This window comes from Gadus macrocephalus, chromosome 5 (genome assembly GCF_031168955.1).
Source record: "Gadus macrocephalus chromosome 5, ASM3116895v1".
In the NCBI taxonomy this organism is placed as follows: Eukaryota; Metazoa; Chordata; class Actinopteri; order Gadiformes; family Gadidae; genus Gadus; species Gadus macrocephalus.
This window is the reverse complement of record NC_082386.1, coordinates 2,140,068-2,153,063: the sequence shown is the minus strand read 5'-3', so window position 1 is coordinate 2,153,063 and position 12,996 is coordinate 2,140,068. Positions and strand designations below refer to the sequence as shown.

General features: G+C 46.2%; 1 protein-coding gene and 1 long non-coding RNA gene across 18 annotated transcripts in view; both read right to left on the bottom strand.

Moving 5' to 3' along the window:
• kiaa1109 (KIAA1109 ortholog) overlaps positions 1 to 12,996 on the bottom strand; it is a 172,956-nt gene that overhangs the window by 45,419 nt on the left and 114,541 nt on the right. For 11 of the 17 annotated variants that reach the window (XM_060051112.1, XM_060051116.1, XM_060051115.1 and 8 more), the window contains 3 exons: positions 6,787 to 6,924; positions 500 to 760; positions 213 to 366 (listed from right to left, as the gene is read on the bottom strand). In XM_060051112.1, coding sequence (XP_059907095.1) covers positions 213 to 366; positions 500 to 760; positions 6,787 to 6,924 — 553 coding nt within the window. Of the gene's footprint in view, positions 1 to 212; positions 382 to 499; positions 761 to 6,786; positions 6,925 to 12,996 lie in introns of all 17 variants that reach the window. The other 6 variants (XM_060051120.1, XM_060051119.1, XM_060051128.1 and 3 more) reach the window with 3 other exon arrangements.
• On the bottom strand, positions 5,792 to 6,780 carry LOC132457149 (uncharacterized). Its single transcript, XR_009525580.1, has 2 exons — positions 6,188 to 6,780; positions 5,792 to 6,150 (listed from the first exon to the last, which is right to left on the bottom strand). It is a non-coding gene; the product is annotated as an uncharacterized LOC132457149 (long non-coding RNA).

Here is a 12,996-nt window from a genome sequence, read left to right as displayed (position 1 = left end):
AGAAGTGTGATTGACTTGGAGTTACATTGTGTTGTTTAAGTGTTCCCTTTATTTTTTTGAGCAGTTTATATCGTGTTGAAAATAATCAACACGTTAAGGTTGATGCTACAGAAGGAAGATGGCACGTGGAGTTAATTCCACTCTGCCACTGTAATACAGTATCTTGGTGCTTTGTGCGTTTCCAACTCAACTATTGATCAACAGCAGCTTACGTGTTGTTCCCCATCACGTTGCTCATGTTCATCTGGACGTTGAGCTGCTTGAGGTTGATAGCGAACACCACCAGCGTCTCCCACGGGGTGCCCTGCGGCCCGGACACCTTCCCATTCTTGGCGGAGGACGGGGTGGACGTCCTCGTCACACAGTCTGGAAGACAGAAAACTGAGAGGATGAATTTAAAAGTGTAGGACGCGGGTCAAAAGGTCAAATTGAATAACGTCAAATAACGTAGACAACGCAACACTTCAGTCCAATCCATTTCAGTCAGTTCCTAACTTACCAAAGTCCTGATCAGTGTTCAGAGCTCTACCTTGTCTCGGGGCCGAGGAGTCCGACGCGCTCCTGGTGCGGACCGGGATGGGGGACTTGAGGTGGGAGAAGCCCCCCAGGGACGTGTTGACCAAGTGGTCCGAGAACAAGTTGGGGGAGGCGTGGCCCCCGGTGCTGCCGTCCCAGGTCCTCCAGTAGGCCTTGCGGCTGGCCTCGGGGGAGAGGTGCTGAGACGCGTTCTCAGAGGAGTCGGGCGTCGCCGGGCCGGAGGCTGAGAGGACAAATAAACACTGTCAAACCTACAGTATATAGTAGGGGTGTGACGATACACTCAGCTCACGAGACGAGACGAGACACGATATTCGGTTCACGAGAACGAGACGAGACGAGATTTTAAGAAAACTACAATGACAAAATATATGACTGGACCAACAGACTTTTATTTAAAGGGACTCTCACCTTTGTTGCATTTTTACACTTTTTTTGGATAAGGTTAAATTGGTATTAATAAGGTAATAACACTCTAATATGCAAGACAGACCCACCAGGAGTAAAAACAAAACAATTATTTTACTCTGATAATATTTAGTGAAAACTTCAACCAATAAAATTCTTCGGACCGAAGGACCTTATTGGCCGACAGACCTGTAAGTTTGCTGCATGGATATATAAGGTTTTCCGTCTGCTTCTTGTGGCGCATTCGGGCCCGCGTCATCAAGGCGCGGCCTCAACTAGAGGGTTTGTTTTGATTCCACGGCAGACAGTAGCGACCGTAGCGACTGACGATGGCAGACCAAAGTGGTCCACGGCGTACTGAAACTGCACCATTCAGTCCGATTAGGGGACTCATCTCGGACTCAGACTCACAGAGTTACCCTCCTCTGGAGCCTCAGGAAGACCTCCAGACTGTTGGCCACCAACTGCACCATTCAGTCCGATTAGGGGACTCATCTCGGACTCGGACTCACAGAGTTACCCTCCTCTGGAGCCTCAGGAAGACCTCCAGACTGTTGGCCACCAACTGCACCATTCAGTCCGACAAGGGGACCCGATTCGGCCTCAGAAGCCAAGTGGTCCCGCTCCCCTGGATGATTCTCAGGACCTCCAGACTGTTGGCAACCAACCGCACCACTCAGTCCGATTAGGGGACCCGTTTCGGACTCAGACGCGAAGTTGTCCCGCTACTCTGGAGCTCCAGGAAGACCTCCAGACCGTTGGCACCCAACCGCCACACTCAGTCCGATTACGGGACCCATTTCGGACTCAGACGCGACGTTGTCCCGCTACTCTGGAGCTCCAGGAAGACCTCCAGACCGTTGGCAACCAACCGCCACACTCAGTCCGATTACGGGACCCATTTCGGACTCAGACGCAACGTTGTCCCGCTACTCTGGAGCTCCAGGAAGACCTCCAGACCGTTGACAACCAACCGCCACACTCAGTCCGATTACGGGACCCATTTCGGGCTCAGACGCGACGTTGTCCCGCTAATCTGGAGCTCCACGAAGACCTCCAGACCGTTGGCAACCAACCGCACCATTCAGTCCGATTAGGGGACCCATTTCGGCCTCAGACGCTACGTTGTCCCGCTACTCTGGAGCTCCAGGAAGACCTCCAGACCGTTGGCAACCAACCGCCACACTCAGTCCGATTACGGGACCCATTTCGGACTCAGACGCAACGTTGTCCCGCTACTCTGGAGCTCCAGGAAGACCTCCAGACCGTTGACAACCAACCGCCACACTCAGTCCGATTACGGGACCCATTTCGGGCTCAGACGCGACGTTGTCCCGCTAATCTGGAGCTCCACGAAGACCTCCAGACCGTTGGCAACCAACCGCACCATTCAGTCCGATTAGGGGACCCATTTCGGCCTCAGACGCTACGTTGTCCATGGGAGTCTAAACATAACCCATGGGAGTCTAGAACTTTTGTACTCGCTTAGTTTTGTACTAACGCTTAGGGGGTGGGGCATTGGAGGAAGGCGGGATGATTTGAATGTGCTGTAATTCTCAAATGCAACAAAGGTGCGAGTCCCTTTAACAGAGTTGCACATGCATTTTGAAATGTTTTATTATAACTCTTAACATTCATGAAATTGAAACTAAAACTAAAATTGATAAAAGTTGAAGTAAAATAAATTAAATTAAATAATTTAAAATACATTTTTCAAGTGCAAACAATATTATGTGCAAAACCAAATCAAAGTTCTACTCCATCAATACAGAGTGCAAATAGTGCAAACAGAGTCTGACCAAGTATGTCACTGACAACTTGGTATTGTCCGTGTCTTATCAGTCACTCTACTGCCATTCATAATTTCCGCCGGGTACCCAAAATGCTGCCAAACGAATCATTTAAAAGTGGCGGGGGCATCTTCGACGGTAATACGGGTATTTTCCGACGTCATTCTGGCTGCCTATGGCTGCTTCCCCTGCTTCCCCTCCTTCTCCTCCTCTTCTTCTTTTCCTTCTCCTTCGTAAGGTTCTGGCGGCCTAGACGTAGCAAAGGCGCATTACTGCCCCTACAGGCCACAAATAGAAGTTTGGATAGCTCAGAAATCTCGCGAGACAGATTTTTAACGCGACGGGTAATATCGTCGAATTTAATCTCGTGGCACGAGATCTCGTCGCACCCCTAGTATATACACATACAAATATACACTGTCAAACCTACAGTATATAGATATAGAAATATACACAGTCAAACCTACAGAAAATACACACACAAATATACACTGTCAAATAGGGCTGGGCGATTAATCGAATTTCAATCTCGTTTTCGATTTTAGCGTCAAACGATCAAAAAACGTAGTTAACTGCCAACACTGCAAAGCTGTGTTGAAGTACAACACGGCCACGACTCAAATGATGTAGCACTTGAAAAACGCGCAGCTTTCCAGCCAGTAGGTGGCGGGCCAGAACATTGAAAGTGCATCTGGAACTGCGACACAGGCCCGTCAGCTGGCTTAGTCATATGCCTACCAAGCAGTGTATGCCCTAATAACGTAAATGTCATGCCTGATCACGTTGGGTAGGGGTGTTGCTTATGGCGACACATTAGTGCCATAATTCACTAATGTGATAAAAGATGCATTCGGGCGTATTATATTATTCCACACGGGTAGATATTAACTGCGAGCGCGCAAATGATCTCTGTGCGCGCGCAAAACAGCCTCTCGCGCGTAACAGCCTCTCGCGAAAGTTGTTTTTACGCTCGCTCGATTTTAATTTTGGCACTATGGGGAGGGAACCAAGGCAGGGCGGTCTTTCCTATGATTGGCCGTTTCTGAAGCGCGATATTTGATTGACAGCCCTCCTCAGCCTTCCTCTCATTCAATTCTGAATTTTACAGTAAATGGCTGAAACGATAGTTACGTATTGTAACTCTAGATTCTATGAGTATAGGTGCAGCCTTTTAAGGCTATCGCTATTGGGTTATCCCTAGGCGTGAGCCGTAGCACTGAAAAATTTGTAATCCCCGATCACCAACAGCGTGGGCCTCAATTACGTCCGCGCGCGGCGTGCCTCAACGACGTCCGCATTTCGCAGATATAGTCGGGCGCCGGCGGACGTTCTGCTCCCAATAAACAGCTTTTCTTCAGCTATTTAAAGGACAATGAGGCCGACACTTAAAAGGCTGCGCCTATACTCATAGAATCTGGAGTTACAATACGTAACTATCGTTTCAGCCATTTACTGTACAATTCAGAATTGAATGAGAGGAGGGCTGAGGAGGGCTGTCAATCAAATATCACGCTTCAGAAACGGCCAATCATAGGAAAGCCCGCCCTGCCTTGGTTCCCTCCCCAATAGTGCCAAAATTAAATTCGAGCGAGCGTAAAAACATCTTTCGCGAGAGGCTGTTACGCGCGAAAGGCTGTTTTGCCCGCGCTGAGGTAATTTGCGCGCGCGAGAGGCTGATTTGCGCGCGCAGAGGTAATTTGCGCACGCGCAGAGGTAATTTGCGTGCGCGCAGAGATCATTTGCGCGCTCGCAGTTAATATCTACGCGTGTGGAATAATATAATACGCCCGAATGCATCTTTTATCACATTAGTGAATTATGGCACTAATGTGTCGCCATAGTTGCTACACTGTCTCCACAGAGACAACGCAGCGATATCAGAATGAGCTGTTCTAACTGGAGAGAAAGAGAAATCCACGAGTTGCTGATCATGTCAGAGAAGGTGATGCAGTCATATTAAAAAAAGACGTTGAAAGATGCAATCTACGAGAGAGATGCAGAGGAACTGGCCTTACGAGGCTTTTGTAGGGATAAAACACCTTAATTCGTCCCTAACCCAAAAGTGGTCAGCAAAATAAAGAATATGTTGGCGTTTTTGCACTTGTGAATAGTTAATCGCGTTTGTAGCCTACATTCAGACGTGAACTCATTCTTGCCTCAGCTTGGCGTTTTAAATCTTTTGTGGACTTTCGTCAACAGCTCCTGCCTTTCTCTACACGCAGTATCACACAAAAATATACGTAATGTCGGGTCGCCATGGTTGTTGTATATAGGCCTATAGAGGGGGGCTCCGTTTAATTTAATATTGCATAGTATCCAATAACTCCCGGTCAGCCCCTTGCAGCTTACGCGTAACCCCTCGCAGCTTACGAGTGACTGTGACTAGTGTGTCTCTAACCTTCCGGGAGTAGTAGCAGGATTTGATACAATTAAATGAAAAAATGGTTGTGAAAGAAAAAAAAATTTCACCGTATCCGGCCCTTTGAATTTAACAGATGTAGATATTCTATATTAATTATTTTTTTTAATAATAATAATAATAATAATAATTCATATAGCTTCAGAAAAATCGGGCGGGCCAGTTTTGGCCCGCGGGCCGCCAGTTGCTGACCCCTGCTGTAGAGCAACGGGGACTTGAAGACCGAGTTATTGCATGCGTTCATGACAACGTGGCCAATATTGTTGCTGCAAACAGTCCCACCAGGGAGGATCTGCAAGTGGGGGGGGATCCCACCAAGGCAATGTCGGTCCCCTAAGAACGGGTGTTTTCGGCAGCTGGACTGACGGTCACCAGGCTGCGGTCACGTCTGACCCCACAGCATGTCAACATGCTCATCTTTCTGAACAGACATCCGTGAGTTACTGGTTCTATTTTCAGAAGCTTTAGTACTAAGCCTAATTCATTGTTCTCTGCCTTCTTTCTCTGACTTTTTGGATATTTTGAGTTACATTTGGGAAAACCTAGCCGAATTAAGTATAATATATTTTTGGATATGTTAAACATGATTGTTTTTTTATATTACTATTATTATTTTGGGAACAAAAAAGGGTTGTGATCATTTTTAGTTTATGACCACCGGCTCCGAGCTGCAGGCTCCGTTGCTCAGAGCACAGTAACGCATAACCATTGAACGGATCCGGTTTAACTCGTTCATCTAATAATCGAGTCGTTCATCTAATAATAAAGATCCCAATGGGGAAAACACGCCGTTTTTGTATTTTCATTGCATTTTGAATATAGCATATAAATACTTAATTTTAACATAAAATATTAATGATTAATCGGCTAATTGATCGTTAATTCTCCCGAAGATCGACCAAGACAATTTAACCAAATGCCCATCCCTAGTAAATACACATACAAATATACACTTTCAAACCTACAGTATACACATACAATTACACACTGTAAAACCTACAGTATGTACACATACAAATATACACTGTCAAACCAACAGTATATACAGATACAAATATACACTGTCAAACCTACAGTATATGTACCGGTACGCTGTCAAATCTACAGTATAAATCTAGATAAACACTGTCAAACCTACAGCATATAAGATATACACTGCCAACCCTACAGCATATAAACATACAATTATACACCATCAAACCTACAGTATATACACTGTCCAACCTACAGTATACAAACGCTGTCCGGTAACATTTTGGTAGCATTGGTGGCAACTGGCTTCAAAGAAAACGGTAGAACAAAGACCTTTGGCACAACTAAAGATTGGCTTCTATTTTGAGACATTATATACTAATTATGTAAAGTTGAAATGCATGTTTGAAACAGAATATAAGGGTAGAACACCCACAGAAGGAACCGAGTGGTTCATGGACGAACAGACGAGCTTTGGATGCAGCTGCTTGTAGTGACCAGTGTCACAAAGGGGCTGCTTCTGAGACACCGACCACCCAGGATAGATTTCTTCAGAGGTGCGGACTTGGATGGGATCTGCTCCTTTTTCTTTGGGGTTCAACACATTTCTCTTTCCCCACATTGTGTTCATCACAAACCCTGAAGATCAAAGTGAGTTACCTGGCAGGTTGATGGTCTGGTCTCCGAGGAAGAGGCGGCGAGCGATGCTCCGACGGTACCAGGCCCGGGGGAACGCCAAGATCTCACTCAGACGCCTCATGTCGTACTTAAAGGAGGCTGAACCGATGTCGCACACTGCTGAGAGAGACAGGGACCACAGAGGATTAAACTCTTTTTAGAAATAGGTACCAACTTGTTTGTGTTTTTATGAAAATGGCCCATGCATGTATTGAGTTTGATGCGTTTTGCAACAACTTTATTAAACATAAGTAATTCATACACATTATATATTGTGGCATCCCGCCCCTTAAACCTCGGCCCGGGCGGGGCCAAGGTACAGTGGTAGACGGCGTGTACCGCCCGTCACCCACCAGACGGCGACCGAGAGCAGCCCTTTCGCCTCCCCAATCAGCATGATTGGGGGACACCTGGCAGGTGGCAGAGGAGCCATGTTAAAAAGAAGGCCGAGGACGGCACGGCAGCGACGAGGAGATAGAGGCTCACGGAAACCCTATCGGACTTAAATGATTGTAATCCATGTGAACAGTGTCTGTCTGGCGCAATAAACGCTGTGAACGGCTTTAAACCATGACCCAGTGTGATTCATACCTGGAACCCGACCCTCCAAGAACCGGGTTACCACAATATATATATATATATATATATAGATTAGAGCTGTCAGTTAAACGCGTTATTAACGGCGTTAACGCAAAGCAAAGCAAACCAAACCAAATTCCGCACTAGAGACAATATAGTTGTTGGAACCTGGAATGTAAGAACACTAACTGCTGATGGGAAACTCGAAGAGATTACCCATGAAATGGATCAATACCGCTGGAATATATTGGGCATCAGCGAGCTACGCTGGAAAGGATTCGGTGAAACATCAACCGATGCAGGCTCTATTTCAGCGGCAAGGAAAATAAACACCAGCATGGTGTTGGCTTCCTTGTTCACAAAAACATTAAGGACACTGTCATGGGCTGCCGGCCAGTCTCAAGCAGACTCATTACCATTCGTTTGAGAGCAACCCCATTCAACATCACCATCATCCAGGTCTATGCCCCAACATCCACGTATGAGGACAGTGAGGTGGAAGAGTTTTATGAACAACTGCAAGCAGTTCTAGATCAAACTCCAAAGAAAGACATCATGATAGTGCAAGGAGATTGGAATGCAAAGGTTGGAGTGGATGCCTACACCAACTGGAAAGACGCATGTGGTCCATACGGCAACACCGTGACCAACGATAGAGGCCTAAGGCTTTTGGAGTTTGCCAGGTACAACAACCTACTGCTGGCGAACACACTCGGGCCCCATAAGGCCTCCAGGCGATTGACCTGGCACAGCCCCGGTGGAGAGTACCACAATCAGATCGATTACATCATGATCAAGAAGCGCTTTCGCTCAAGCGTTAACACCGGTAGGACACGCAGCTTTCCAAAGGCAGACATTGGGAGCGATCATGACCTTGTCCTGATGTCCTTTCGCCTACGTTTACAGAAGATCAAAAGCTCCCAGTGCACTAGAATGAAGTTTGATCTGGACAAACTGCGAGACCCTGAGGTGGCAGAAGCCTTCAAGGCAAAGATAGGGGGAAGGTTTGCACCACTGCTCATCCTAGGTGCAGAAGAAGTTGACGTCAACCACATGACCACCACGCTGAACACAGTCATAACCAAAACAGCCACTGAAATCCTTGGCAAACTCCGCCTAAGGAAAAAACCTTGGGTCACCAATGAACTGCTTGACTTGTGTGACAAGCTCAGAGCCCTGAAGAAAAGTAAGAACTTACCTGAAGGAACTGATGCTTACAGAGAAGTCAACAGGAGCATCAAGAAAGGCATGCAGTCAGCAAAACAGAACTGGATTGAGGGAAAGTGCAGAGAGATAGAGAACAGCCTGAATACCAACACCAACACCAAGATGGCATATCAAACTGTCAAGGAGCTAACAAGAGCAAAACAGACCAGAGTCTCTACAATTCAGAGGAAGACTGGTGAATGCCTAACGGAAGAACAGAAAATCCTGGACAGGTGGACAGAATACTGCTCTGAGCTCTACAACCACACGGCAGGTGGAGAGCCCACAATCCTGGCATGTCCTCAATCCATTGAGGAAGAGGAAAAACTCCCCATCCTCCGTGAAGAAGTGGAGACAGCAGTCCGAGCACTGAAGAAAGGAAAGACAGCCGGAGTGGACAACATCACAGCAGAGCTCGTACAAGCAGGGGGAGAAGCCATGATCGACACTCTCACCATCCTGTGCAACAAAATCTGGCAAAGTGGTGAGTGGCCTACATCATGGACCCAGTCACTCATCATCACACTTCCGAAGAAAGGCAATCTCCAACTGTGCCAAAACCACCGCACCATCAGTCTCATTAGCCATCCCAGCAAAGTCCTGCTGAAAATAATACTGAATAGGTTAAAACCTCAAGCAGAACTGATCATAGCTGAAGAACAGGCTGGATTTAGGGCAGGGCGGAGCACCACAGAACAGATATTCAACCTCAGAATTATCTGTGAGAGATATCTGCAGCATCAACAACACCTTTACCACGTGTTTGTAGACTTCAAGAAAGCCTTCGACCGGGTATGGCATGCGGCACTGTGGGCAACCATGAGGAAATATAACATCAGCCCTAACCTTGTCAGAGTCATACAACACCTGTACAACAAAGCTACCAGCGCAGTTCTCTACAATGGAGCTATCGGAGACTGGTTCAGGACAACAACTGGAGTGCGCCAAGGATGCCCTCTCTCCCCTATTCTCTTTAATCTTTTTCTGGAGCGTATCATGACGGATGCCCTGGCAGATCATGAAGGAACGGTCAGCATAGGAGGCAGACCGATTACCAACCTCCGTTTTGCAGATGACATTGATGGGCTAGCTCAGGGGTGGCCAACCAGTCAGAGACTAAGAGCCACAGTCTCTGACTCTCAGTCTTTTTTACTGTGTTACTGCAAAGAGCCACATCATACACACGGGTACACATGAACATCCCCCCATCCCTTACACACACACACACACACACACACACACACACACACACACACACACACACACACACACACACACACACACACACACACACACACACACACACACACACACACACACACACACACACCTCTGCTCAGCCAGATTTACTGTAAATGTCACACAACCAACATAATGACAGAAATGGACTCCTACAGTACGAAGACCACAGGCCAGTCATTTTCAACAATGAACATTGTGTGCACTGCCTCACACACAAACTCTCAGTTCAACTAAGTCCACAAAAAAATATATAACAATTTACAATAGCGTTTTTCTCTATTATACATGTTACTTAGTGGGACTTCTGGCATTCCTTGCTTTGAACAATTTTAAACAATTTTCCACAGAGAACATTGTGTGCACTGTCTCACACACACACTCTTAGTTCAACCAAGTCCACAAACAAAAATATAAACATTTAAAATAGCGTTTTTCTCTTATATACATGTTACTTAGTGGGACTTCTGGCATTCCTTGCCTTGAACAATTTTAAACAATGTTTAACAATGAACATTGTGTGCACTGCCTCACACAAACTCTCAGTTCAACCAAGTCCACAAACAAAAATATAACAATTTACAATAGCGTTTTTCTCTTACTTTGCATGTTGCTTAGTGGGACTTCTGGCATTCCTTGCCTTGAACAATTCTCTTGAAATCTGGCTTGCATTCCGTTGTTGCCACTCGAAGCAATTCTCTCACATGTGTGTCAGTCAGAACAGAGCGATGCTTTGATTTCACGTGTTTAAGGGTAGAGAACACAGACTCGCAGACGTATGTTGACCCAAACATTGACATTATCTTGAGCGCATCCCGTTTGACATTGGGATATTTTTCCATTGGCACACTTTTCCAGAACTCAATGGTCCCTTCCCTTAAAGCAGGTTTAAGTTGGTCCTCCTCACAAAGATCGATCATCTCCAACTCGGCCGCAGCCTCATCTGTGACTAGTGGGGCTTTCAAACAGTCTGTCTCCGCATTGAACGGGTCGACGAGGAACGTAATCTGTGGCCTTTTCAGTTGTAGATCACAGAACCGGGTCACAAAGCTCTCGTGCAGGTTTTCAACCAGCGTTGCATATCTGGCTTTTTGCTCTTTCAGGGCGGCGCAGCAGGTGTCTTGCCCGTTGGATTTTAGCAGAGCGGGAAAATGCACTAAATCTCCCCTTTGAATATGCGTCTTGAACAGCTTCAGTTTGTTGACAAATGCAAACACACTTTGCACCAGGTCAGGCAGCATGTGTAACTTCCCCTGCAGGGTCAGGTTCAGTCTGTCCAAGTGACACAGCATGTCGACCAAAAAGGCCAGATCCATAATCCACTTGGGGTCAGAGAGCTCGGGATAGTCCTTGTCCTTCTCTTCCATGAACAGTTTCACGGCATCCAAAAGCTCAAAGAAGCGAGAAAGTACCTTGCCTTTTGACAGCCACCTCACAGTGCAGTGCAGCGGCAGGTCACCTGGAAGCCCTTGGTCCAGCTCAGCGATGAGATTCTTGAATTGCCTGTGGTTAAGCGCATGTGTGCGGATGTAGTTGACGATTTCCATCACGGGCTTCATGACGTTGTCTAAATTCAGTGATTTAGAGACGAGTTGCTCCCTGTGGATTATACAATGGAAATTCCAAAACTCTGGAAATGTGTGGTCAGCTCTGCACAGCCCCACAAGCCCTTTCAAAGAGCCGATCATGGCAGGTGCTCCATCCGTGGCCATTGCAGTCAGTTTTGGTATCGGGAGACTTGCTTTCGCAAATGCAGCCATCATCGCTTCTTTTACATCTATTCCACGGGTTCGGTCCTTCAATGGCACAATGTCAAGGAGTTCTTCTCTGATATGACACTCACTTGATACCGACCGTGCAAATATTGCCAACTGTGGCTTGTCCTGAATGTCGCAAGACTCGTCCAATGCGACACTAAAATATACGCATTCTTGAAGATCGGAGTGCAACTGCGATTCAATAGCCGTGTTAATGTCCGATATTCTGCGTTCAACAGTGTGGCGGGACAGTTGGACGTCTGACACCATTCGTTTTAGTTTGTTCAGACCGAGAAGATTTTAACAACGTCACTGAGGCATTTTTTTACAAACTCCCCTTCATTGTATGGCTTTTTAGCTCGTGCAATGTTCCAAGCCAGTTGATAAGATGCCAGCGTTAGGGTCTCTGAGTGCGTCGTAGATTTTTGGAACATCTGTGTCTGCTTTTCTGCCTGCCTTTTCAAAGCGATTAACTTGTGCTTGCGAAGTTCAGTCCCTTTCCGAAATTCCTGGTCGAAGTTAGCATGGAGTGAGCTGAAGTGGCGCTGAAGATTTGAAGCCTTGAATTGCGCTAATGACACCTGGCATTTCAGGCAGAATGGCTTCCCATTACGTTCAACAAAAAAATATAAACTCTCCCACTCTGTCAAAAACGTCCTGTGTTCCTCTTCATATTTTCTTTTTGCTGTGCATTTTTTACCTGCCATTTTTGGAGCGTAGCCTACTTGACGCAAATTGTTTACTCATGGGAAGGAGCTCTGTCACGTTAAAATTGTACCGGGGGCGAAAATTGTACCGGCCTTCGTCATCAGTTGTTGACAACTTGACAACTGATTTGATTGGGTTGTCCGTTGCCGGGCAGGTTTCAAAAAACATTCGGCTCATGTTTCCAAAGACGAAATAACATAATACAGATAACGGATCGCTAGATAACACTTGTTATTACTTTATATTTGTATTGTATTGAATTGTTTAATCAAATTTAGCTAGTAAACTGAGTGTTTAAAGCACGTTTCAAAAACCAGTCGGCTCATGTTTCCAAAGACGAAATAACATAATACAGATAACGGATCGCTAGATAACACTTGTTTTTACTTTATATTTGTATTGGATTGAATTGTTTAATCAAATTTAGCTAGTAAACTGAGTGTTTAAAGCACGTTTCAAAAACCTGTCTTGTCGCGCTCAATGAAGGAGTGCCATGAACGAGCATGAAAGTTTGCAAATGTTCAAGAACCTTCCTACGTCATTCGACGCGATCGCCCGTTGCCAGGCAACAAACGATCGCGTCGTCTGTTGCCAGGCAGGTTTGGAATTTGTCAACAACTGATGACGTAGGCCGGTACAATTTTCGCCCCCGGTACAATTTTAACGTGACAGCTCCTCCAAGCTGAGCAGGCCGTTTTATGCT